Here is a 23,303-nt window from a genome sequence, read left to right as displayed (position 1 = left end):
TTTATGTTCAATAAACCTTTTTTAATCTCAACAGCAAGTTAGCTTATGTGTGGTCAACATCAATGAAGGTAAATATAAAACTGGATTTCTATTGATACATTGATGTTTTTGTTTTATCAGCAGGAGGTGAAATTATGATACTTGGAAACACGTCCACTAGAATCTTCATGACTTTTAGTCTTCAACTAGAGAAATATTGCTATAATACTTTTAAATGGCATACACTGATTGACCAACAAGAGAAAAGCACTGTAGAGAAGCTGACAAAGAAGCTCCAAAACTCCACACGGTGGGTCGTACAGGGAAACTTCTGAGGGACTTTGGTTTTGTACCTTTGTAAAACCTGGCTCTACTTACTTTCGGAAGAAGAAAAAATACCGAAAAGAAAAAAAGTAATAATAAAATAAATGACAAAAAGGGTCCAAACAGAAATAATGGCGCTATCCAAAATCTTAATTTAGACTGAAAAAAGTAAAAGGCACACTGAACACTTTTTCACGTTCAACACAAAATTCACCTCGGTGCAACTTGAGCGCACACTGAAGATTCACTACACCTCTAATTTGTACAAAAAACACTCATCGTAAACGGAAGAGTGATACTTTTTTTGGATTCAAATCAACAATCAGATAAAGTGTTACTGTGTCTGGTCTTTCTTTGAAAGAAACATTTGTTTTGTGTCCATTATTGGTGGGGAAGAGAGAGGAGAAAAGGTGTTTCCTACAGATTGCGGTTTGTTTCATCTGCCAGGAAACAGCAGAGCAATACAAACATTTTCCACCTCCACCACAATCACCTCCTCCTCTCTCGCTACATCTCTTCTTCCCCTCGTTGTCAAAGTGCTCCAGTATTCTACTTCCACAGATCATCCTGTGGCTGTTCTAGCCTGACCATTGACAAAATGAAAGAACACAATCATCAAAATGTTCACTTAAAGGCCAAATCCACCCTTTAATACTCTTTATACTGCCCTGTATTGACCATTTAATGTAAACTCCAGAATTGTTATTTTATGTTGAACCTGCCTCATGCTCTTGTACTTGAGTTCCTTCTTTTTCTAAAAGGACATTTTCAACATGACCCACAAACTGGGTGTGAGCTTATTTCTGTCAATAAAATGTGGGCATATGACCATATAAACATATCCAGCTAACAAAGTAGTTTGTAAATTTTAGGGTGGAACTATTAATGCAACCACAAGACCTGTTTTGCAACGTCTTGTGGCTGCAGTGTATTCTGGTCTATTGAGGCCATTGTTGCTGGAGTTACAAATATCTCTGCCTTTTGACTGTTAAATGTGAGAGCAAAACGGTGACGCAAAAGTGCTGAAAAGTGACAGAAATTTGCCAGTTTTCTTAATCTTAATCTTAATCTTTGGACTGTTTGTTAGACAAAACAAGCCATTTGAATATGTCAGCTTGGGGCCTGAGAAATTGTGATGGGCATTTTTCACTATTTTGTAGCAACTAAACAACTAATTGATTAAGCAAGAAAATAATCAGCAGATAATTTGATCTTTAGTTGCAGGCCTAATCTTTTATAAAACAGTGTTAAAAGCATTTTAGGGTGGATTTTTCCTTTAAGTCTTGCACAGGACTGCAACCACAGTTGGTCCACATTTTCTAGCCATCATTTAAGACTGTTAACTGCAACTATAAAGACTCCTAGTCAAACCACCTCTGTACTCGAGAGTCTGATTGTGAACTCTAAGATATCTGCTCAGTCCAGTCTGCAGACTGAGGGTGACTGTCTTGTCTGAAGGCTAATCTGACTTCAAACACTCCCACAGTTTAACCCAATATCACTGAAGGTTACGTGGTCTGGCAGATGGTCACTGTCCAATAATCTTATCTCAACCCTCTGATGTTCGCTGTCCTGTTATTCCAATGAAAAGTAGTTTTTAAAAAAAAAAAAAAAATCATCATCATCTGTCAGAGAAGATACATCTGTGTGCTTCAAGTAGATTGAACACAGTCTAAGTGCTGTAAAAACAAAAACAAAAAAACTCTCATCTTGTTGCTGGCTTGCTGTCGGTGGTGAGCCTGCAGTCAAAATCCAGTGTCAGGTGACTGACGTTCTGCTGGTCTTCGTCTCACAGCAGCCCCAACGTCAGAGAGGAAACATTCTTTCATGAAATCTAATGCAAGGAATCTTTAAGGGGTCGTTCCATTATTATAAACACGATTCATCATTAAAACAACACAGAGGCATGACTGGAGCATTGAGGATGTAAACCAGAATTAACCAAAAAGCTTCAACTGTGCACTGAGGGAAAAACACAGTTGTTGTTATTTTGAATGGAGACGTCAATGCAGTGTTTTTTTCCTCTCAGTAATGACGACAAATGTTATGGATGCAGAAAATTTGAAGTAAGAATTGTGCAAACAAACAATCACACTCAAACATACTCACAAACACACACGTTTGTTTCACTATCCCCGTGGGGTACAGTCATTGACATAATGCTTTCCCTAGCCCCTTACCTTAACCTTAACCATCACAACTAAATGCCTAACCTTAACCCTTACCCTAACCTTAACCTAACTGTAACCTGTACCCTAAAACCAAGTCTTAACCCTCAAAAAGCAGTCTCTACCCATGGGGACCTCAATTTTTGTCCCTACGGTGACACAAGTCCCCATAGGTTAGTATGCATTCAGGTTAAAGTCCCCACCAGGATATAAGAACATGAAACACACACACACACACACACTCTCTCTCTCTCTCTCTCCAGGCTTGTCTCTGCACTTCCAGAGTGAGTGAGTGAGTTTGATTATCTCCTGGTTACATCATCAGCTCAAGTGACGTCACTGCTGACGACTCAGAGGTCCCCGGAAACCAATCAGAGTTGGCTGTACAGGTGAGGCTTCCATTCATAATCCCTCAACATCAAGGATTAATATTGCTTCAGTATTGCCACAAAAATAGAATAATATTGACTGTCTAACACCGCTACTTCTCAACCAAACACACATTTATTACATTAGCCCTCATTTATCAGGCAAACACATGACCCACAATTCAACTGTTAAATAGACGAGTGGCCGTTTCACCGGCAAAAACTGGTAATTATCCTCATCTTATTGAGTATAATCAAACTTGCCAGGTGTGTGCAATCGGATGGAAAGGTGGAAAAGCTGTTCAGTAGTGTAAGAAATAAATCAATTTCAGTAGTTACAAGTTTCAAAAAACATGAAGAAAACAAAGAAACTGTATTATTTATTTCACATAGCCTACACATAAGACTGCAGCTACAGAATTGTGTTACATCTATTATTTTCATTAGTCAATTAACTATAAAAATAGCTTGGAGAGAGTTTAGTGCTGTTAAAAGCACAGATGTAGCACAAGCTCAACAAATGGTGCATTCCTCACCAACCTAGTGCTTCAATCGGCATGTTTAAAGTATTTGTTTAGGCAAATGACAAAAGTTACCTGTTGTTTTTTGGAGGAATACTGTATATGTTAGTGTTGAAACCTATGCACTCATGAATATGATTATTATGTTAGCCTTTGTGCTCACATTAGTGTGTCACACAATTTCTTTAAAGTGGACAATAAACACTTTTAACACTTGAATTTGCGGTGATATCCATGGTACCGTGATAAATGAGGGCCTTTTTCTCTTGTTCAGTTGTTATCTACTGAAATTAACAAAAAAGGACAAAAGTGTTTTAAGAACCAGTCTATTGTTGTCGATGGTGTCCTATTTTAAATACAAAAAGCATTGCCAGCCTTGTCCTTCTGGTTGCCTGTCAGTCAGTCCTAAATTAGTTCACTTCCAAACCATTTCTAGGTGAAATGCTGCACTCTGGCAGCCTCCAGGATGTGCAGCATCCTGCCAGGCTGCACGGCGCAGTCCTCACAGGTGGCACAACGTTCGTGACAACGGCAGCCTTGCCAAGTCAGCACGGCGAAAGCTCACATTGCGCCACATATCGGACCTGTTCCTGCCTCACAGAGCTGATGAGAACGAGAACAGAGGAGGAGAGGGAGAAAGGGAGGTAGGCTAAGGGAGGATTTTGGTAGAAAGGTTGTTTGAGGTTCATCACAACTAAGAAATTAAGTTTGTATTAGTCGTGCAAAAATTAACACTTCTCCTTCCCTGTTGCTACGCTAGTGGCCTCCACTTATATCTCCATTCTCTCTGCTTAGTGCAGTGTGGGTTCTCATTGCTTAATACTGCTTTCTATTAACCCCCTCAGCTGGCTTTAGTTGACCAGTACGAAGCCATGCTGGGAGTCCACGGTCTCCATCATCTCACTGTCCAGGAGGGAGGTCTGCAGCTCAGGCAGGCCCAGGCCGTCTGATTGCACTGGGCCGGCCAAAATCCCGGCCATGGCTCTGGCCTCAGCGTCTCCAGGAGCGGGCGGGGGCAGCGAGGTGGGGTCCAGCGGGAACTCATACTGCTCTAGGTGAAGAACCTCAGTGGAAGGCCCCAGGACCAGCTGCTCGCAGCCTGCAGGGTAGCTGAAGCCCAGGCTGCTGGCAGAGGCTTCATGCGGCTGGGTATGGTGGAGCTGGTGGTGGAGGTGAGATCCAGGGGGCAGGTGTTGGGTGTAGTGGGGATGGCTCATGTAGGGATCATAAGCCAGGCCCTCTCCCGGTTCCATCAAGGGGCTCAGGCTGTGGGGGTGGCTGAAGGGAGGTGAGGCCTGAGGACTGCCCTGCTGCTGGGGCTGAGGCTGGTGGGCAGCTGACATGGGGGGGCCCTGTGAGGAACTTTGAGATGCTGCCGGGTCCAGAGCAGGGCTGCCTGTTGGGTAGGATCCTTCAGCTATCTGCATCTGGTTGAAGTAGGCCTGCAGCCCCATGCCCTGTGACTGTTGCAGGTACATCCTCTTCTGGTTCAGTCTGTTGGGAGAGCAGTAGAGCCTGCTTAGATCAAGACAACAATTTGAATCAACACAAGTAAGAACAAAAAGCTTGCAAAATGTATGCATAAGCACTTGTGGGCAAAATTTTTTATGAAAATTGGATTGGGAAACCAAAATGCTGAATTCAAACATATATAAGCAGGTATTTCCTGCTTGTTTTGCACATGTGGAGGTAATTGTTAACCTGGTCCCAGACCACTGAATCGCTGCCCACCTCACCAATTTGTTCAGCGATTCAAATAGATTTGTTGTTTGTTGTGTCGCTATAGACATGGGCCCTGTTCTTCAAATGTGGCTTAAGAACGGGGCAAAGGTTAGGGCAAAACAAGAATGCAGCTAACATGAACACAATGTCAGGGTGAATGGATGACGTTAAACAAAATGGCACTTCAGTCTGATTACCAGGCTAGGTCATTGTGGCTCCAGTTTCATTCCTGGGTATTCCTTTCTTGTAGGTGTACTACAGTAAAAGTTTATGAGTTTATTTGGATTTATATGCAATTGCAAATGCTTATTTGCTCTGTAATCTACAATACAATCTTCCAGCAGTGAAAGGTCACGCCAGCTAAATGAACATAAGAGAAAAAACACTGAAAATATTTCATAAAATGGAAAAAAATAAATAAAATAAATGTACCTGTGTTCCTGCAGCTGTTGCTCTAAACTTCGAGGAGTCTCCTTACAGAAAAGTTGGCAGCTAGCAGGACTGTTAGCCAAGACGTTGGCCTTTTGGGGAGAAGAGAGATTGGGATTGATGACTGTGTTTAGGATAATTACCATGGTAACTGGCTACAAACTGTTTAAAACTTGTAAAAATCAGTTTATCATTGAATATAGTGATAATAAGTGAGTGTAGTTGGTGTTAGACTGTACCTGTAGTCTATGAGTGAGGTATTGTGTCTCCAAACTCTGTCTGCGGGACAGGAGAGGCGGCTGCGGCCCACCTTGGTATAAAGCTAGGCCCTCCTGCTGCTTGGATGCCTCACCCTTCAATCAAAAACATAAAGCTTTAGAACAAAGGCGATGTTAATGCTAATGTACTTGTACACGGATGCACATGGACACACGTATCCCAGATCCCCTCTGCTGTCGGTTAATAAAGCTGTGTCAGGGTCTGGGTGCTTCATCGTGTGGTCTAACTGGATTATCCATGCTGTCTCCTGCCCAAATGCCTGTGTGGTGACTGATCAGCCAGATGCCTTTCTCTAAATGGAATGCACCACAGGGATTACACAGTAGTTAAATGAAATGAAAGCAAATTAAAAGGATGATGGGGCCCGAGCATCATAACCAACAAAGAGCTGCGTTATTGCATTATGAGAGATGGACAAAAGGAAAATGACTAGATCTTGTCTGGTGCTACGATTTACTGTGTTTTTTTTGTTGTAGTTGTTTTTTTTTTTTACAGGAAAGCCTTCGGATCTTTCCTCTAATGGTTCCCTTTGCAGTGTGTGTGCCCGTCTTTGTGTGTGATTGCAGCTTGGGCCTATTGAGTGCCAGTCACTACTATGGTTAAGTCTGACTGACTTCAACAATGGCTGCATTCACTTTGGCCTAGGCTCCAGGCTCCAGGCTCCAGGGGAACAGGAGACAGTAAACAAGCCACAGTTGGCTGCCTCTCTTGGGGTTACACAACAGCCTGGGTGCCTATTTTTTTCCCTGGCCAACATGGGGTGAGGATAGTAGAGGGACTGAGGCTGAGAACGGGTTTGGGAAGAGAACGATCTCGAATGGGTTTGAGTGAAGGATGTGTGTGTGTGTTTTTGTGTAATTATGTGGTAGGACTGACCTCCAGGAGGTTGTGCAAGTGGTGCTGTGGTCCCAGGGGACCCATGGCGGCCCCTTCCCCGGAGCCCATCTGCTCCACCAGCATCTGGACTTTGTTCAGTTCCAGGATGCCTTTGGTCCTTGCCAAGTTCTGGAGGTGCTGTCGAAATGCAACCAGACCTGAGAGCACAAACAAATCCAAACAATACAAAGTCAGTATTGATTCTTGCAGCTGATCTACAGAATCACATCTCTCTTCATAACAGGATGTCAGAGGCTCTATCCTCTTAGAGAGTCAGACTTAATCCTCACTGACGTTTGCAAACTGGTTGACCGGTTGGCACTTTTCATCACCCCTACTGACAATGTGACTGGATGTACGTCATCAGCCGCTGTGGGTGTGTGTTTGTGTGTGCACATTTGACAGTATCTGTATGTGTGTGCAACAGCAAGTAGCTCTGATAAGACCCATCCAGTGGTGACGAGTTGTGGCTGTGAACGACAGGACCTGACTCACCGTGATGGTGGGAGTTATTTAAAACAAGAGTCAGCAGTCTGACGCAAAAGAATCCACGGCATCAACATTCTCCAAAGAGGATTATGAAAAATAAATAAATAAATATCATTTACATCACCTGTGCCATCAGGCACAGAATAATGTAGCTGTAAAGGGGAAAAAATGGAGAGGTAGATAGAGGTTGTTTGACATTCCTTCTTATATTTTGGCTCCTTTTTCTCTTTGATGTGGAGTAGAGACAAATCCTGCCTGCCACAGACTGAAACTGATAAGAGAAAGAAAAGCAAGACGGAGAATGAGCGGCACAGAGGGAGAAGAAGAGTGAGTGAAAGAGATGGATAGAGAGAGAAGGGGGAAGAGAGAGAGGTATGTGGGCTGAAACCTTCAAATATCTGTCTGTGATTCATAATGTGAATCATCACCGTTGTAGTCGTCAAGAGGGACTGGAGAGGGTGAGAGAAGGGAAGCGAGAGGAGGAAGAGACGGAAAAAAGTGTGAAAAAGAGGAGGGGGAGCAAATGACAGAGTGGGAATGAGGCACTTTTATCCGGAAGGCAGTATACATACATATATACGTGAGTGTGTGTGTGCGTGTGTAGAAAGGTGTGAGGGAGCAGCTGCAGCAGGGGTGTTGCGTCTGTGTAATGACTTGACTGGTGCTCTAGTGCTCTGTGGACATATGCACTGTGACACTTTATACATCAAACTCCGCAGCTCATAGTGCCTGGACTTAAGGAGACGTGTCAGATCTGGCATTTAACTGACACTTATATATGACAGCAACCTGTCTTGTTTTCTTCCACTTCAGAAAGTGACTTTCTATGTCACAGAATGCCTTTCAGCAATCTCTCAAGAGCATTTCTGAACTTGCAGCATCAAGCTGTATAGATAGAGCAATAGGGATAGTATAGTGATGATAAGAGATGTCAAAATGTCTTGTGACTGTTGCATTATGGACTACTATAACATTGAAGCCAGACTCACGATGGACAGTTTTAAAAAAAAGTATCAAAATTGATGCAGCAGAACCAGTGATATCGTCTTTTTTATTCCATGCATTCTTCTGGATGACCGCTGACATGGATTTGGATGTGTTATGCTAGTAGTAGCTAATGTAGCCTCGAGCCACTAGCATCAAGTGATGAGGTGAGGAGCGGGCAACAGAGGTCTGGTAAGATCACTTCTTTCTAACTCCCCATCCCCAGATTATTTTCATTTTCATTATTTCAAACTTGTATTCTAGGGTCGACCCTAAAATGGAGTGCTTGGAAGACACTTAACCCATTATGAAGTCAGTGTACTGCATACAAAGAAGTGAGTAATTTGAGAGAAGGTCCAAAGAGAAGTATGAATGCATATGGAGGAAAGAAAAGACAAATTAACACTGGTGGTTCTGACCTTGGGTGAGGGAGGTGTCGGAGGCACGGCGTCCTTCTCTGAAGCTGATGGGGGAGCGATTGTGCGCCTCCCTATGCTGGGAAGTCAGGGCGGCCATTGCTGGGTTGGCGGGCCGAGCGCTCATAAAAGGTGTAGGGGTGACGCCGGGGGCAGAGCTGTTGGCCGGTACCACGTCACTGAGAGAGGGGGGATCCTCCAGCAGACCGAGGTCGCTGTGCATGGAGCCCATGTCATAGCCGATGTCTGAGTCCACGCTACCCATGGAGGGGTTGTGGCCTAGAGTGAATAATTTACCTGGGGGGCAATTTTTAAAATTCAGTTTCAAGGAAGTGATCCAGAAAAACAGCTTTATTTTAGCATTAGATGCATGTGACAGAGTCTAAAGGTGTTTGATCAGGTGACATTTTACCTTGGTTCGAAGGCCCTGGCTGGTTGGTCACCTCAGAGAGGGTGTGTCGCCGCTGGCCGAACCGAGCTGTCTGATAGGCCGAGAGCAGGTGGGGCGGATCATCCTCTGTGTCAGGTTCCTCAGTCTCAATGCCCTCATCGATTGACGTCTCCATCATGTTGCTAGGCGACGAGGTGGAGGACTTGCGGAGGACAGTGGGGGGAGGCAGGGGGTCCAGCAGGCAGCCGTTCACCTAGATGGGGGGGGGGTAAAGAGACAGAAAAAGAGAACGATAACTACACATTCAAAATTGACTGTGCCAGAAAGAAAACAGCTCCACACTGAAGGAACCAGGACACATTGTTAGTCAAATCAGGCATGTTAAACACACAAAAGGGTGCATACACACACAAGCAAACACACACAAAATCCATCATTTGCACCAGACCACTTTAATACAAAAAGGCGACCACCATACTGAGAATGAGGGCTCCATTAGTTCCTCTCCTCCTTCTGTTTTCCCTCCACTCACCACAGTTGGTCTTATACTGGGAGTGTGTGTGTGTTTGTTACAGCATGCAGGCCTGTGTGTGTTAGCCTAAAGGTGGAGGGTGGGGATAAAGGAATGCAGGGCCAGGAAGTGAGCTTTGACTGAAAGTGCTGTGTGACTGACACACACACAGACATAAATTTACATGCACACACACACACACACACACAGACACACAGACACACACAGACAAAGATCATCTGCATGAGTGGCCGCAGAAACCGGAAAGCCTGGTGTTGGCCAAGAAAGAGCAACTTTGCCCAATTCCCCATCTGCTTTCTGTAGTGTGCTGGGATACTCAAACGACAAACACACACACACATACAGGACAAGAAGGGAAAACGACATTAAGAAATAGATGATGGAAAAGGGTGGGGGTCATAAAAGGAGTGAAGTTAAAGGATGAAGAAGAGGCGAGAGAGAAGAAGCTAAATGGAAAAGAAAAACGGCAAAAGAACAGGAGAGCCAAAAACTAAAAAAGAAAAGATGAGCTGTTGGCTGATGGGTAGGAGGTCACAGCGGCGAGATCACTGCAGCGCAGCAGCTTCCTGTCCATGTGTGTTCACTCAGCTTTGCATTAGGTCACATCATCATCACAGGGCCACTTACATAACCAGGCTCCATTCACGTAGATAACGCGCACTCTGTCTCTCTCTGCTCTGTTCTGCTTACCACAGGCACACACAGTGCATGCACACACACACACACACACACAAAAATAACATGCACATCACTATGTATTGGAGCCAGGAGAGGGGGTGGGATGGAAAAGAAATCTTAAAGATACTGAATGTGTGTGCGTGTGTTTGTAGCCCTGCAGGTGTGAGGGGCCGTCAACTAAGACCACTGGTGTCTGTGTTATTTAATAGTCGGTCAGCTCAACAACAGGCCTGGAGGAAAAGGTTGCTGGCTGGCACAGATAAACAGAGACTGAGGGAGAGCACTGTGTGTGTGTGTGTGTGTGTGTGTGTGTGTGTGTCTAGAAGCCGTGCAGGACAGGCAGCTGTCCTGTCTGATGTGAGTGCTGGCTGAGTTCTTACATAAGAGAACAAGTCAGCTGCACTCTGGCAGGTTGATGGGGCAATGCAACGCTCGAAACCTCAAAGGAGTCTGACACACGCACGCACGCGCGCACGCACGCACGCGCACACACACACACACACACACACACACACACGCGTCATAAGTGCGCACAGACATTTCTGATTCACAGTGAGTGGGTATGCTTATCAAAGCGATTCACTGTCAAGCTTATCGGGATAATTTTTTGGGACATACTTGCACAAGCTGATGATGACCGTAATAACATCCATAACCAAAAAGCCGGATGTGAGTGAGCTCTCATTTGAGGACAGTGGATGAACACACAAACAAAAAGACACTCATGTCCCTTAAGCCTCAGCCTGATTTAACTGGTATTGGACCTACTTTGGGCGTGTTGACGTCCTCCACCATGAAATTCTGCTCCAGGGGACATGCAGTCTGGGGGAAGGTGAAAGCATCGGAGGAGGCTTGGGGCACAGCAGGGGGGCGCAACAGACGAACGCCCTGCGGGAGCATACCCACCTGGGCTGAACCACTGGTCGACTGCAGAGACGGAGAAAACAGAGACGGAGAGAGACTTTGACATTACATCAAAAACCTTCTCCAATTCATTGCCAATACTTAACATCCTTGTTAATAATGCAATTATGACAAAATTGAGCTGCTGTAAATTTCACTTGATAATCCAAAAGAGACACAAAGGCCAGATCCTAGATGGTGAGGGAAATGAAAGAGAAATTGCACTGTCGCTAAGAAGAGACAGTAGGCAAAGAAAAGAAAATAATGAATAATGTAGCTGAGGGAGACATTAAGATCAAGGCTGGGCGGAAAAGACTGGCAGAGAGCAGGTGAAGACAGAACCTGGCTGGATAAATAAATGAATGGGCCGTGTCTGTCCGACTGTTTGTTCCTGGGTGCAGGTGTGAATAATTGAGCTTTGATCAGGGAGGTTTGGATGGTAATCGCTGTACACATTATTCAGAACCCCCCCTCGTCACCATGTGGCTACCTTGACGACAGTCTGTTCGGCGATGGTGCTGGGCCGTCGCTGGCGAGCGTCGAGCCGCTGTTCAACGGGGAAGCTGCAGCGATGGGCCTTGAGCCGCTCCACCAGCAGGTAGTAGATAGCAGCAAAGTGGTTGTAGCTTTTGTTCTGCAGAGACTGGAGGATGACAGACAACATAAATGGCAGCGTCTGTAATTTAAGTTATTACTGAAGAACGCCCTCCATTTTGGATGACTTAACTGTGACGGCTCTTAAGATTTGCTGAGATAATTCTTTATTTCTTTTCCCAGTGTGAAATTGGGTTATTGCAGCAGCTAAAGTACAATAAATAGAGCCAGCTTCTTCATTACACTGAGACAGAGCTTGAAAAGACTTCAGTGGGTGAAGAAATACTTGAACAACAGATGTGTTCAATGAAGTAGATATATATTGTATTCAGATAAAATACATTTAAAATGATGGTACTATTCTACCTTTTATTTATACCATGCAATAATGAACAGAATGCCCTCAAAGCGCTTTGTCTGTGGATTATTATTGCTGCTGCTTTAACATGTAACCAGCATTTTAATGACGCAGCTAACTAAACAGGTGTTTTCTGTGTAAACTCTTAATCAATTATTAAGAAACTAGTAACTATAGCAGTCAAATAAATGTACAATATTTGCCTCTGAAATGTAGTGAAGTAGTAGTAGTGTAAAAGTGGGATAAAATACACATACTCAAGTAAAGTACAAGTTGTACTTGAATACAGTACTCGAGTAAATGTACCTTGTTACTTTTCCCCATTTCCTTGGCCATCAATGTGTGAATGGGGTGAATGGGATATGTAGTGTGAAGTTTTTTGAGTGGTTGGAAGACTAGAAAGGCGCTATACAAGAAAATTCTGTTTTCGGTGTGTATTGTGATGCACATCTGCTGTCACTTATCTCCTTCACAGTCTGAAGCTCTGACCTTTAAACCTCACCCCTTCACACCCCTGTTGAATAAATAAAGCGAACTCCTCCCAGCAGATCAGTCCTCACCTCTATTGTCTTGTGCTGGTCAATGCCAAGGCTGTGCATCAGGCGAAGGATCTGTTCACTGTACTCTCCCACACCCGCCTCGCCCTCAGCAGACAGAGGCTGCTGGTACAGAACAGGCCTCTGTACGGGAACGTACAGGGCCATCCACTTGTGCTCCTTGATCTGGGCCACAGACAGACGCTTTGATGGGTCCAAGACCAACATCCTGCGGATCAGGTGCTCACAGTCTGCAAGGGGTGGAAAGAAGATTAATAGAGGATGTGAGAAAGTTTTTATGGCCTTTCATATTTTAGATCACCACTTATTAATTTATTACAAAGGAAGAGGTTGTTTATGTTAAATAACACCGAGCACTTCTTGCTATAATGAAGCCACAAAGCGTCATGTCTTCGTCAACGTATCCCAAATGAAGTGGGGCAGAAATTAAATTTAGGAGCTTAAAATCTGCTCAATTCTTTTCTTAGTTTCCTCTGCCGTCATTTCTGAATAGCGTGTCCACACTCTTTTCTACTTTGCTCCCCTCCTAATGAGAGCTCCTCACCTCTAGTTAGTGGCTAGATGAGTTTGACGTCAGACACAGCTGGGTTCTTAACAGGATTACAGTTCCCCTGGCTGTGCCGCTTTGGCCTGCCTGCACCCCTACTGCCTGCACTGCATTCCTGCCCGCCACACGGCATCTTTACCCATATACCCTGCTGCTATGGCATCACGCAAAAACAGGTATGTTTTCAACAAACAGGCCCTGCAGTTGGTCATTATTTCCTTGATCTTTAATAATTTCTTTACTGGAATATGTTTTTGAAATTAATGATCTCTTCTTGAGTTTTCATTCTTATTGAAATGATGACTCATGTGCTGTGCTAAAGTGACTAAAATTGTTCTCTTTTTTAAAGTAGATTTTAAAATTCTTCCACTTTGGACACTTTAGAGGTACAGCACTTCACATGACACTTCACAGATCAGTCATTTTTGGTAAATATTATTAAACTTTTAGCAATTTTAGAGTTTTCAAAAAGTTAATTTTCTACACACATTAGCAACCTTTTTCAGGTCACCTTATTCTCTTGCTCTACCAGTGTCCACAGATATCCTGGCTTCTGTCACAGAGTTAGGAGAGAGACTTCAGCAGTTCATAAGCCCAAGGACCTGGCTGCCAACATTAACTCCCTGTTTTACATTCTTCCCAGTTGCCCTGTGTTCTACTAACATCTGCTTACATCACATTTTTTCTACCTCGTACCTGGTGGTTCAGCCAACTCAATTTTTTCCCCATTATGTGCATAACCAGTGTGCCCTTCACTGCACTTGTACCTCATGCTGTGTCATCTTAGCAGCTTATGCTGCTGCTAAGTTACAACCTGCTTCAAATACAATACAGTACAATTTGTTTGACCCAGAAGTTACTCAGGCTCTGCTCGTTGCTACAGCTGTGTTTATAGCAACAGTTAAAGCTGAGCACATTTTTCATAGCTACTAACCACCAGGGAAGGTTGGACTATGTAAAGGGGCCGACATTGCACAACCGGTTGGCCGGCTGGCTGGCTGATTGATTGACACACTGTTCTTAGCCAGTACGTTACACCACCATGACTTAATCACAGAACCTTCCCAGTTAACACTTGCAATGTCCCAGTGGTGTAGAGTTACACCAACTCCCCCAATGAAGAAGAACAGCACTCTGTTGTGAGAAGTTGAAGAGCAGAGAGTAAGTACTGAGGCTGACTTTATGTTATCTATTTTATTGATTTCATTAGACACAAGAGTTTAAAAATAACAGACTATAACCATAATATATAAAATGCAACCATTATGCATGGCTGTGAACAGCGAGCATAGTCCTACATACAGACATTTATGAATGAAATGCAACACAAACTGCAATTCAAAGCTTTCAAACGTCACCAGATTTCACATGAATTTCAAAAACAACACCCTGTTTTGTTTCAGTGTGGGTTGTGATTGGCTAGCTGTACTGCTGCAACGTAAGACAGAAGAAAAAAAATGCCACAAGCAGCAACACAAGCAGCTGAGATTCACAAGGTGAAAGGCTGCATGCAATGTGTGTATTTTTATTTTCAAATGGGAGTCAATTCGTTCTGAACCAATCAGCAGATAAATCAATTTGTTTAACAACAGGAAACTAATCAAAGCAAAAAATTCCAAACATGTGCTGCCTTTTCAGTTATATCTTTGGGATGGTCTGACAAAACAAGCAATTTGAGGACATCACCTTTGACTTTTTTTTTTTTTTTTTTACAATATTCTGACATTTTGTAGACAAAATGATTTATCGATTAATCAAGAAAACAACGGTTGAAGCTTTGACCTGCAGTTTCAGTTGCAAATGCCATGCACAGATAAAGGACACAAACTGTATAACATGAATCTAGGCTATTCTGTGCAATATGCAACAGCAGGGGCGACAAAAGACAACATCTACTGTAGTTATTAAGTCACTAAGTTGGCGGTAGACCACACCGTTCACAGTGATGAGATGTTCTAGTGAGAGTTTAGTGTATGGTGCTAGGCTGTGCTGTGTACCACAGTGTTGGCCGTTAAGAGGAGATGAGATGGGACTGTTTCTGGATGAAGAAATTAGCACACTCTGTTCTCCTTGTTCAGGAACAGGGGCTGGATTGGGGGTGGGGAGGTGGGTTTGAGTGTCAGTTTGGCCACGGAGCTGACATTACACTCCTACATTCCCCTTACGTCTTAATTGTTTCAAGGTCCTGAACAGAAAAAAAAGAAAAAAAAGAAGAAAAAAAAAAGAAATCTGGTCGACTCTCTCACCACACCCCCTGTGGAGAAAGTGCCACAGACCTGCAGATGGGCTATAGAGAAACAGACAGGGGCACAGACGGGAAGGAAGATGTCTCACAGACAGAGAAGCATTAGTCAGTCAGACATACAAACAGACAGACAGGCAGAGTCTCCTCAGAGAGACAGACAGGAAAGCTGCTGGAAGGCCTCATTGGCTCTTCCCCAGGTTACATAAACAGCTCCAGCTCTGGACTTAATCTGCTCCCAGCTAGCTAGCACAGCCGCTAACAGCAGGGCTGCTTTGAGACAGTTAGCCAACCTGTCTCACTCTGCAGCCTGCGTGCATGCACATACACACTGATGCACGTACACACATTACAGAGGACAATGACAGAGTGTCTCCTACTGTATCTCCTTCAAATGAGCGTAATGCTCTCTTGTTAATGAAATGACCCCGACTGGTTGCAGCCACAAGAGAGTCTGCCAGCGAACATTTAACAGTATGGTGACTCAAATGGGAAAGTGTGATCTATTCATCTGAGCGGCAGTGTCCTCTCACAAATACACCACATGCATGTAAATTTACAGGAATGTGAGGTACTGGGGGGTGGGAGTTGGCATAGTCTCCTGTTGTGTTTAATATCCCAGAGAGTCTCTTCTTACCTTCAGTCATGAAGTAGGGGATGCGAAACCTTCCTTCTAGGACTCTTTGTCGAAGCACAGGCAGTGTGGGCCCATCGAAGGGCAACGCACCACACACCAGCACATATAGCACCACCCCCATACTCTGTGAACAGATGCAGAGAACAAGGTCAGGGCAGGAGCTTGGAACAATCAGTAGATTAATCAATCAGAGGTGTCTGGACTTGTAACATACTGTTCACACAAATGCATGGTCCTTCACACACATAGAAACACAAACACATAGAAATATGGTAAATAATTGCGATATACAGCAGGCTACAAACTGTGGTTGGGAAATCACCACCATATGACAAGAACAACAGCTGCCGACTGAATCGTCAATACTTTGTTTCCATTGTTAGATATATAGTAATTCTCAAAAATGAATTGCATCAGCTGATTTCATGTGGCTTAGTAAAGTAAATGTTAAACAAAATTGCACTCAAGGAAAGAGATCGACAGAGATTGACATGTAAATTCAATGTATGTTTCATTGTATTTGGAAGACATTATTCAAAATTATGTGTCGCAATTGTCTACTTCAAGCAATCACTCATCTTACCCAGATGTCCAGCTGTGGGCCCTCATACTGTTGGCCCTCAAAGACCTCTGGAGCAGCATAGGGCGGGCTGCCACACCACGTGGCCAGAGGTTCCCCGGGCTGGAAGAAGTTCCCAAATCCAAAATCTACACAGGGAAAAACACCAAGAGGGTGGTGGGTGGATTGGGAGGAAAAGTACAGATAATTTCAAATATTAAAGTTTGTTAAAACTGTAAAGGCCTTTCCAAAATTTGCTGTACACATTCTGCAAAAAGGCTGAACCTCTAACTGAAAGTATTACATGTGACTGTAAAAAGAGCAGAGTAGGTACATGGTGAATATCTACAGTATGAAGTGGTTGAATTGGTCAAACTGTACAAAGAAAATGTCCAGAACAAAGGTTGGTTATGTGAGAGTTTATAAGTATCTCCATAGGGTCTGCACGTTTTGCATAATGTAATATGTGATCCACATATTTGTATGTTGAGGAAATGGGCCTTTGTATGAGGTAACTTCCCCTGGAGACTGACATGAGGTCATTAATGTTGTGCTCTTATTGGTTCGCATTGCTCGGATTTGAATCTTCAGAGGAACAAGACAGAGAAGTCTAACTTACACTCACAAAATGCTGAGAAGTTCACGTCTGCCTTTCATTAAAATCCAACTAAAAGCTGCAGTAATTTCTGCCAAATCACACTGAGCCAACTAGCGTGCCTGCAATTACTCAGGCGGCCCCTTTTTTTCTATTAGTTTGTATCATTTGCCCTCCCTCTTTCTCAAACCTTCTCCAGTAAATAATCCTTTGTCTCCTGTTTTTGTTTGGTTTTACAAGACCTGCTACCAGTGTTTACTTCTGGTGCTGAGATGATTAATCCATTAGTGCATTGACAGAAAATTCATTGATCACTATTTTGATAATTGATTCATAATTTTAAGTAATTTATCAAGAAAAGAATCCAACATTTGATGGTGTAGCTTCTCAGATATGAAGATTTTATAGTTTTCTCTGCCTCATTATCATTGTAAATCGCATCTCTTCAACTCGTGACGGGCACTGGTTATCTTTAAACATTTTATAGTCTATATTATTAACTGATACATTTTAAAAAAGTGCATCGACAGATAATAGACAAGGAAAATAATTCCATGCTTTGTAAGTTGGGACCCTGAGATGCTGTCATGGGACCTGACAGCTACAGGAGCAGACAGTCAGGCTCACTTAACCCTCCAACCCCACCCCTTTTCCACAATTCGAAACAGTTACATAAACAAAACAAAAAAAAGATGTATTGCAAAACAAGTAAATAACACTGATAAAAAAATCTGGCTTACATAATGGGGCTGAAGGTGATGTGGGTTCACACACACAAAGAGAGACACACACAAACACATCATCTCACATTGCGTTGGGCTGCATCTAACAACTTCATGTTATCAATTAATCTGTAGATTATTTTGTTTTAGAATTATTTTGTTGATTCAACTTTATGATCATTTTGGAGGATGTAGTTCGTGGTGCTGTTGAACTGTATTGCGTCATACAGAGAAGTGTTTCTGTTATTTAGCCTACCCTTGTTGACATGAATGGGGTGGACAAAATAATAGAAACACTTGTCAGTAAAATGCAATACAGTTCAGCAGCACCATAAACTACATCCTCCAAAACGATTAACACCTCTCTAAAACAGTTTCAACACAAACTGAACATACTAACCTTCATGAAGGGAGGATTTATTGCAGGACTGTTGTATTAGACTGCAATAGTTTTAGCTAGGTGTACCTAATAAACTAGCAACTGAGTGTATAAAACAGAGAAAAGCAGCCAATCCTCAAATTTAAGAAGCTGGAAGTGACGATAGTAGTCATTTCTCCTTGATAAATGACAGAAATTATTATGCTTATTTTCTGTCTATTGACTAATTGTTTAATTTACTATTTGTTTCAGCACTAAAATGTAGGGTGTGTGGGCGTCTGGAGGGCTAATGGTTTAGAGGTATACCATATACTGTGATTGCAACGTTGCTGGGGACCTGTTGTATGACACTCCCCAACTCTCTCTCCCCTCTACTGTCCGCTTTTAAATGAAGGCAAAATGCTCGAAAAAATGGAGACGTGGATGACGACAATGATGCAGACTCTAGACTGCATGCTGTATTTTGACTGTACAGAAAAGAAAAGGTGCAGGAAATTCTAGTTTACTGGAAAATACATGTAGGAATCAGGTGTGAGAGATTAGGACAGCGCAAACTCCCAATAGAAAAGGAAATAGCAGGTTTGACACTGTGTATGTGAGTGCATGTATTCAATCCATCTAATTACTGCAGTGCAGGTAGCGGCAGGTGTGGTTGAAATAAAATGGAGGGTAAAGCCACAGTGGGGTTTATTACAAGTATGTTTACTGTCTGATGCTGCTGTGAAGGTGCGATGTGAGATGCAGGCACAGCAGAGCGGAGCAGTGCAGTTGGGTTTATCGTCAGAAGCTGTGACCCATTTCATGGAGCTGAATACTGAGCAGACTGGTTGACGTCAAATGCTCCGGTGCGCTGCAGGCTACTAACAGCACTCATCGCTCAGCAAGAAGGGTGGGGGAGTGTGTGTGTCGCGCACAACAGTATTAGCATAATATTAGCCTCAACATGTCACACTGGAACACACTCCAGCTAACGGCTTATACAACTGTGTGTGGATGTGACGCGTGTATGAGTGATGTCATCATGCCGCAGTCAAAAATATGTCATTTCTAATAAGGTATGAGCATTGATATAGTCATGGCTGCAGCTCAGGACACACTGCCCTGGATTCACTCTTTCTCCTCTCGTGCCTTCTCGTCTTTTCTCTCACACTAATCACCTAAAATCTTTTTGTCTTTCTCCTCATATGCTTCAGGTTCCCAAACCCTAACCCTCTTTCACTCTTATGAAAAAGGACATTTCACTGTTTAAAGTGAGACTATGTAACTTTTGAAAAAAGATGTAACAAATTATTCCTCCTTGTTGAATTGAATGAAAGTTGAATTCATAAGCAATAAAACGCAAACTTTCAATTCAATACACTCAGTTCCGATACACCCTTATTTGGTCTGGTATGGCCAGTAGCTTATGGTGGCTAATCTAATTATAAAGGAAGGAATCTCCGTCTGTCTTTCTGTCAGTATGTTCGTCCTTCGCATATCTCGACAACCGTTCACCCAAATAACTTCACACTTGGCTTTTGCTTTGAACCCCAGGGAGTGCAGTGTTGAGTGCGAGCTCTTGAGGTCTACAGGAGATATTTATTAGTACACACTGTGTAGTGTATTGAGAGGGGACCCCGTGGGGGGACAGTTAATAAACTGTTTCCCCCATGAAAGGCATGCTGGGTACATCTCACTCTCCGTCGCTTGCTACAGTCATGGATGTATAAAAATGGCTACAGTACATTCAAGAACAGATGAAGAAAGAGAGACCGGAGATGTAAGTTTGCCATTGTCTCTCATTAAACTCAAACACAGCGATGTAACTTTCGAAATGAACGCTTTTGTTCCTGGAAATAGCCTGCTCCCAAATAGCTAGTTGTTAGCAATAACAGCAGCCAGTTGTTTATCTCACGTTCGCCATTAAGTTGAACGCTATTTTTGCTTGAAATGCCCATCCCTAATTGTGTCCTGGGCAATACTCCTGGCAGGTGTATTGCTCGGGATCCAATGAAGTGCAGTGTCGAATGTGAAGTTGTTTGGATGAGCAGTTAAGGAGAAATACCGAAGGAGAAGCATTTGGCCCGTTGCCCAGTGGCTGCTATTTACATAGCCTTGCCTTAAATGATTACCTTACCTTTGAACAATTTTCACTGCAGTCTTAAATTTAGTAGATATTTGGTTATAATGCTTGCTAGGAGTGAGCAACATCAATATGGTACATTATGATTTTGTCAGACATTCATCAGACAAGCCGTTTACAGATTGACATGGATGACTGTTTAGAGATTTAAAAAGGCCCTGAAAACCTATTTTGAGTCCAACATGAACATTTCACATGAGAGATATCTGTGGGTGTTTTTCTCTGTGCTCTTCTAACTGGTTTGGAAAAGTGATGTCATGTACCTCTGAGTACCAATCAAGATTTAGCAACATTTGAATCAGAATCTGATCATGTTTGATGGGTTGTTTTGTCACTGTCAATCAAATCTGATCAATCACCAAAGCAAATCCACACAGTCCTGATGAAGCAGATTAGCTGAGTTTTTGAGCGTTAAACCCAAATACCGGAGTAGGACCTTGGGGTGAGATTCTTCTGTGAGATGCTGTTTCCAAGGTCAAGAATAGACTTTGAAGCTCAATGGGAGTGTTTGCTTAAGGGTAGGGTAATTCAATAAATTGAATACCTGACATATCAAGATCCTACAACAAATTGTACACAAAAATCCTCTAAATCAAATAAAGCCAGAAAACAATCCTGCTCACTGATTTGAAACATACACCACAATAACCCAATATAATGAGAGATCATAAAGGAATAGTTACTAGGAAGAAGACACAACAGCAGACAAATCTCTATCTATATTGTTTCACAGTATATTGTATATCGTCATATTGTTCGTGCTGAGGCACAACTCCTCACGCTGCTGTTTCATTTCCAGCGTCGCCGCCCTTTAAAAATAACACTTTTTCCCCCCAGAGGAAAAGCTGTTTTGTACTTCTAACAGAAGTTATTTACTAGTTTGTTGCTTGCTTTTCACTGTAGTTTTAACTATTTCACTTGTGCCTGTATCTACAAGGCAAAAAAAACAACAACAACTTAATGGCTTCCATATATTTCGGTTACTATAGAATCCAATGTGTATACAAAAAGTAATTAGAAATTATTTCTCCAAGAGGTATCCAATCTGGAGATTGTTTATACTTTCTACATCATTTAATTGAGCATGAAACACCTTTGGTGCACTTTCAATGACATCACTCTGTGGATGGTTTCAACCTTAAAAAAATACAAAAAATAGTTAATGAAGCTTTAAATGCCTGTTAACAGTTTGGTGATGTGAGACAATGTATGACATATCGGATTTTGTTTTTGAAAGTGGTTCCTAGACATGTGTTTTTTTGTGACCATAGAAACTCAACACAACCCAAAACATGGAATATATATATTCCTGCTAAGCCACAAAGGCTGCCTCCTATCCTCCTCTGATCTAGCAACTCGCTTTTGTTTTTGTTATTTCTCCTCTATTTTCATCCCCTTCAATCTGTCAACTTGAATGTAAAGAGGCTGTTTGAAGTGAAAACATGAAGGACACCCCCTGCTGCTACTGTTCCCCTCTCCTCTGCAGCCACCATGAGCATGACCTTTCTTTGACTGACCGCTACCTGGTTAAGCTGCATACAGATTAACCACAGGTGGCCTTTAGAAAGCAGGGAGACATCACTGGACTGCGGGAAAAACCCAGAAGCATAGGTACTCTGGACATGCATATTCAGCTTAGTGCTGAAACGATTAGATGATTAGTCAAGAAACAGTAAACTTTTTAAATAATCAATTAACTGCTAAAGTCAGAGGTTTTCAAAGAGGGAGGCGGGCCTTGCCGGGGGGGCTCCAAACTGTTTCAGGCTTAGAGAAATATTACATTAGTTATTACATTAGTTATCAAAAGGAGATCACATAGAATATCCTAAATGTGTGTGATTTGGTTAAAGAGATAGTTCAGAGATACAGTAGTTTTTGGAAATTGACCCAGAGTCAGAAACTAAAAAATGCCTTAGGACAGACCATTTTTAATGTATGTGTCGTAGTCTGAAGTTCAGTCAAACAGCAATATTAGGCTATCTTGGCTCAATTGTTGAGTGTATATGGGATCAAATAACATAATCATGATCCCATAGGCATCCAGGAATTGAGCGAAACTAAGCAAGTAAGTGCCTTTTTCTTTGTCTGAGGGGAGGCCCGCAGCCTCAGACTTTGAAAATCCCCTGGTTTAAGTCATTCATCAAGCAAAAATGCCAAACATTCATGGGTGCCAGGTTCACAAATGTGAGGATTTGCTCCTTTTACCTGTTTTATATCATTGTTTTATATCATTGTAAACAGATGGTCGGCAAGGCTGGATTACCAAAGGGACTGAGTGGGCAACTGCCCAGGGGCAACAGACCCACAATGGGCCCAAAGGCTCCAGGTAGTTAATGGTAATTTAAAATGATTTTTTTTTTTTTAATTCTGTATGCACCACTAAAGCATATTATAAACTAAAATGATGCAACACCTGCTTTGCCAGGTAGTCTGCAGCCAGAGAGAGAGAGAAACAAAGACAGTGGAGAGAGGTGATGTGTCATGTTAGTATACGTGGATAATATTTTACATTGACTTATATAACATAACTCTACAGGCCTTTCAAACACAGTTTAAAGGTATCACTTTGTACAGTTGAAAAGAATGACAATGGGGGGCCACAGCACATTGCACATTGAACTTTATGAAATATCCGTAACTTTCAATCAATCATTACTGTTGTTAGTTGCAGCCCTGCCCAATTTGCAATGCATCTGTCTTGTTATGAGTGGGTCCCCTTTTTTTTGTCATATGCACACACGTCGTGATACAGTCCTGCCAATGTCACACTATTCCACTGATCTACAGATGGCGGTAATGTGCGAAGATATGCAGCAATGCGCCAGCAAAGGCAGGAAAGAAGAAGACTGCTTGCTAGTAAACACGACGAAACAACGCAGGTTTCAAACTTCTAAGAAAAATCAGCTTTGCAAATGTTTTATGAGGAAGGTAA

At 42.7% G+C, this 23,303-nt stretch overlaps 1 protein-coding gene across 4 annotated transcripts in view; it reads right to left on the bottom strand.

Moving 5' to 3' along the window:
• sik2b (salt-inducible kinase 2b) overlaps positions 1–23,303 on the bottom strand; it is a 46,508-nt gene continuing 23,205 nt past the window's right edge. For 2 of the 4 annotated variants that reach the window (XM_044203802.1, XM_044203806.1), the window contains 11 exons: positions 16,578–16,702; positions 15,995–16,118; positions 12,572–12,798; positions 11,550–11,702; positions 10,925–11,083; positions 8,968–9,199; positions 8,559–8,852; positions 6,667–6,824; positions 5,751–5,864; positions 5,515–5,603; positions 1–4,878 (listed from right to left, as the gene is read on the bottom strand). In XM_044203802.1, the coding sequence (XP_044059737.1) occupies positions 4,212–4,878; positions 5,515–5,603; positions 5,751–5,864; positions 6,667–6,824; positions 8,559–8,852; positions 8,968–9,199; positions 10,925–11,083; positions 11,550–11,702; positions 12,572–12,798; positions 15,995–16,118; positions 16,578–16,702 (2,342 nt within the window). In that variant the 3' untranslated portion in view covers positions 1–4,211. The remainder of the gene's footprint in view (positions 4,879–5,514; positions 5,604–5,750; positions 5,865–6,666; positions 6,825–8,558; positions 8,853–8,967; positions 9,200–10,924; positions 11,084–11,549; positions 11,703–12,571; positions 12,799–15,994; positions 16,119–16,577; positions 16,703–23,303) is intronic. The other 2 variants (XM_044203803.1, XM_044203804.1) reach the window with 2 other exon arrangements.

Source organism: Siniperca chuatsi, linkage group LG7, assembly GCF_020085105.1.
Source record: "Siniperca chuatsi isolate FFG_IHB_CAS linkage group LG7, ASM2008510v1, whole genome shotgun sequence".
NCBI lineage: Eukaryota > Metazoa > Chordata > Actinopteri > Centrarchiformes > Sinipercidae > Siniperca > Siniperca chuatsi.
The sequence above is the reverse complement of the archived record's forward strand: the minus strand, read 5'-3'. Positions and strand labels throughout refer to the sequence as shown.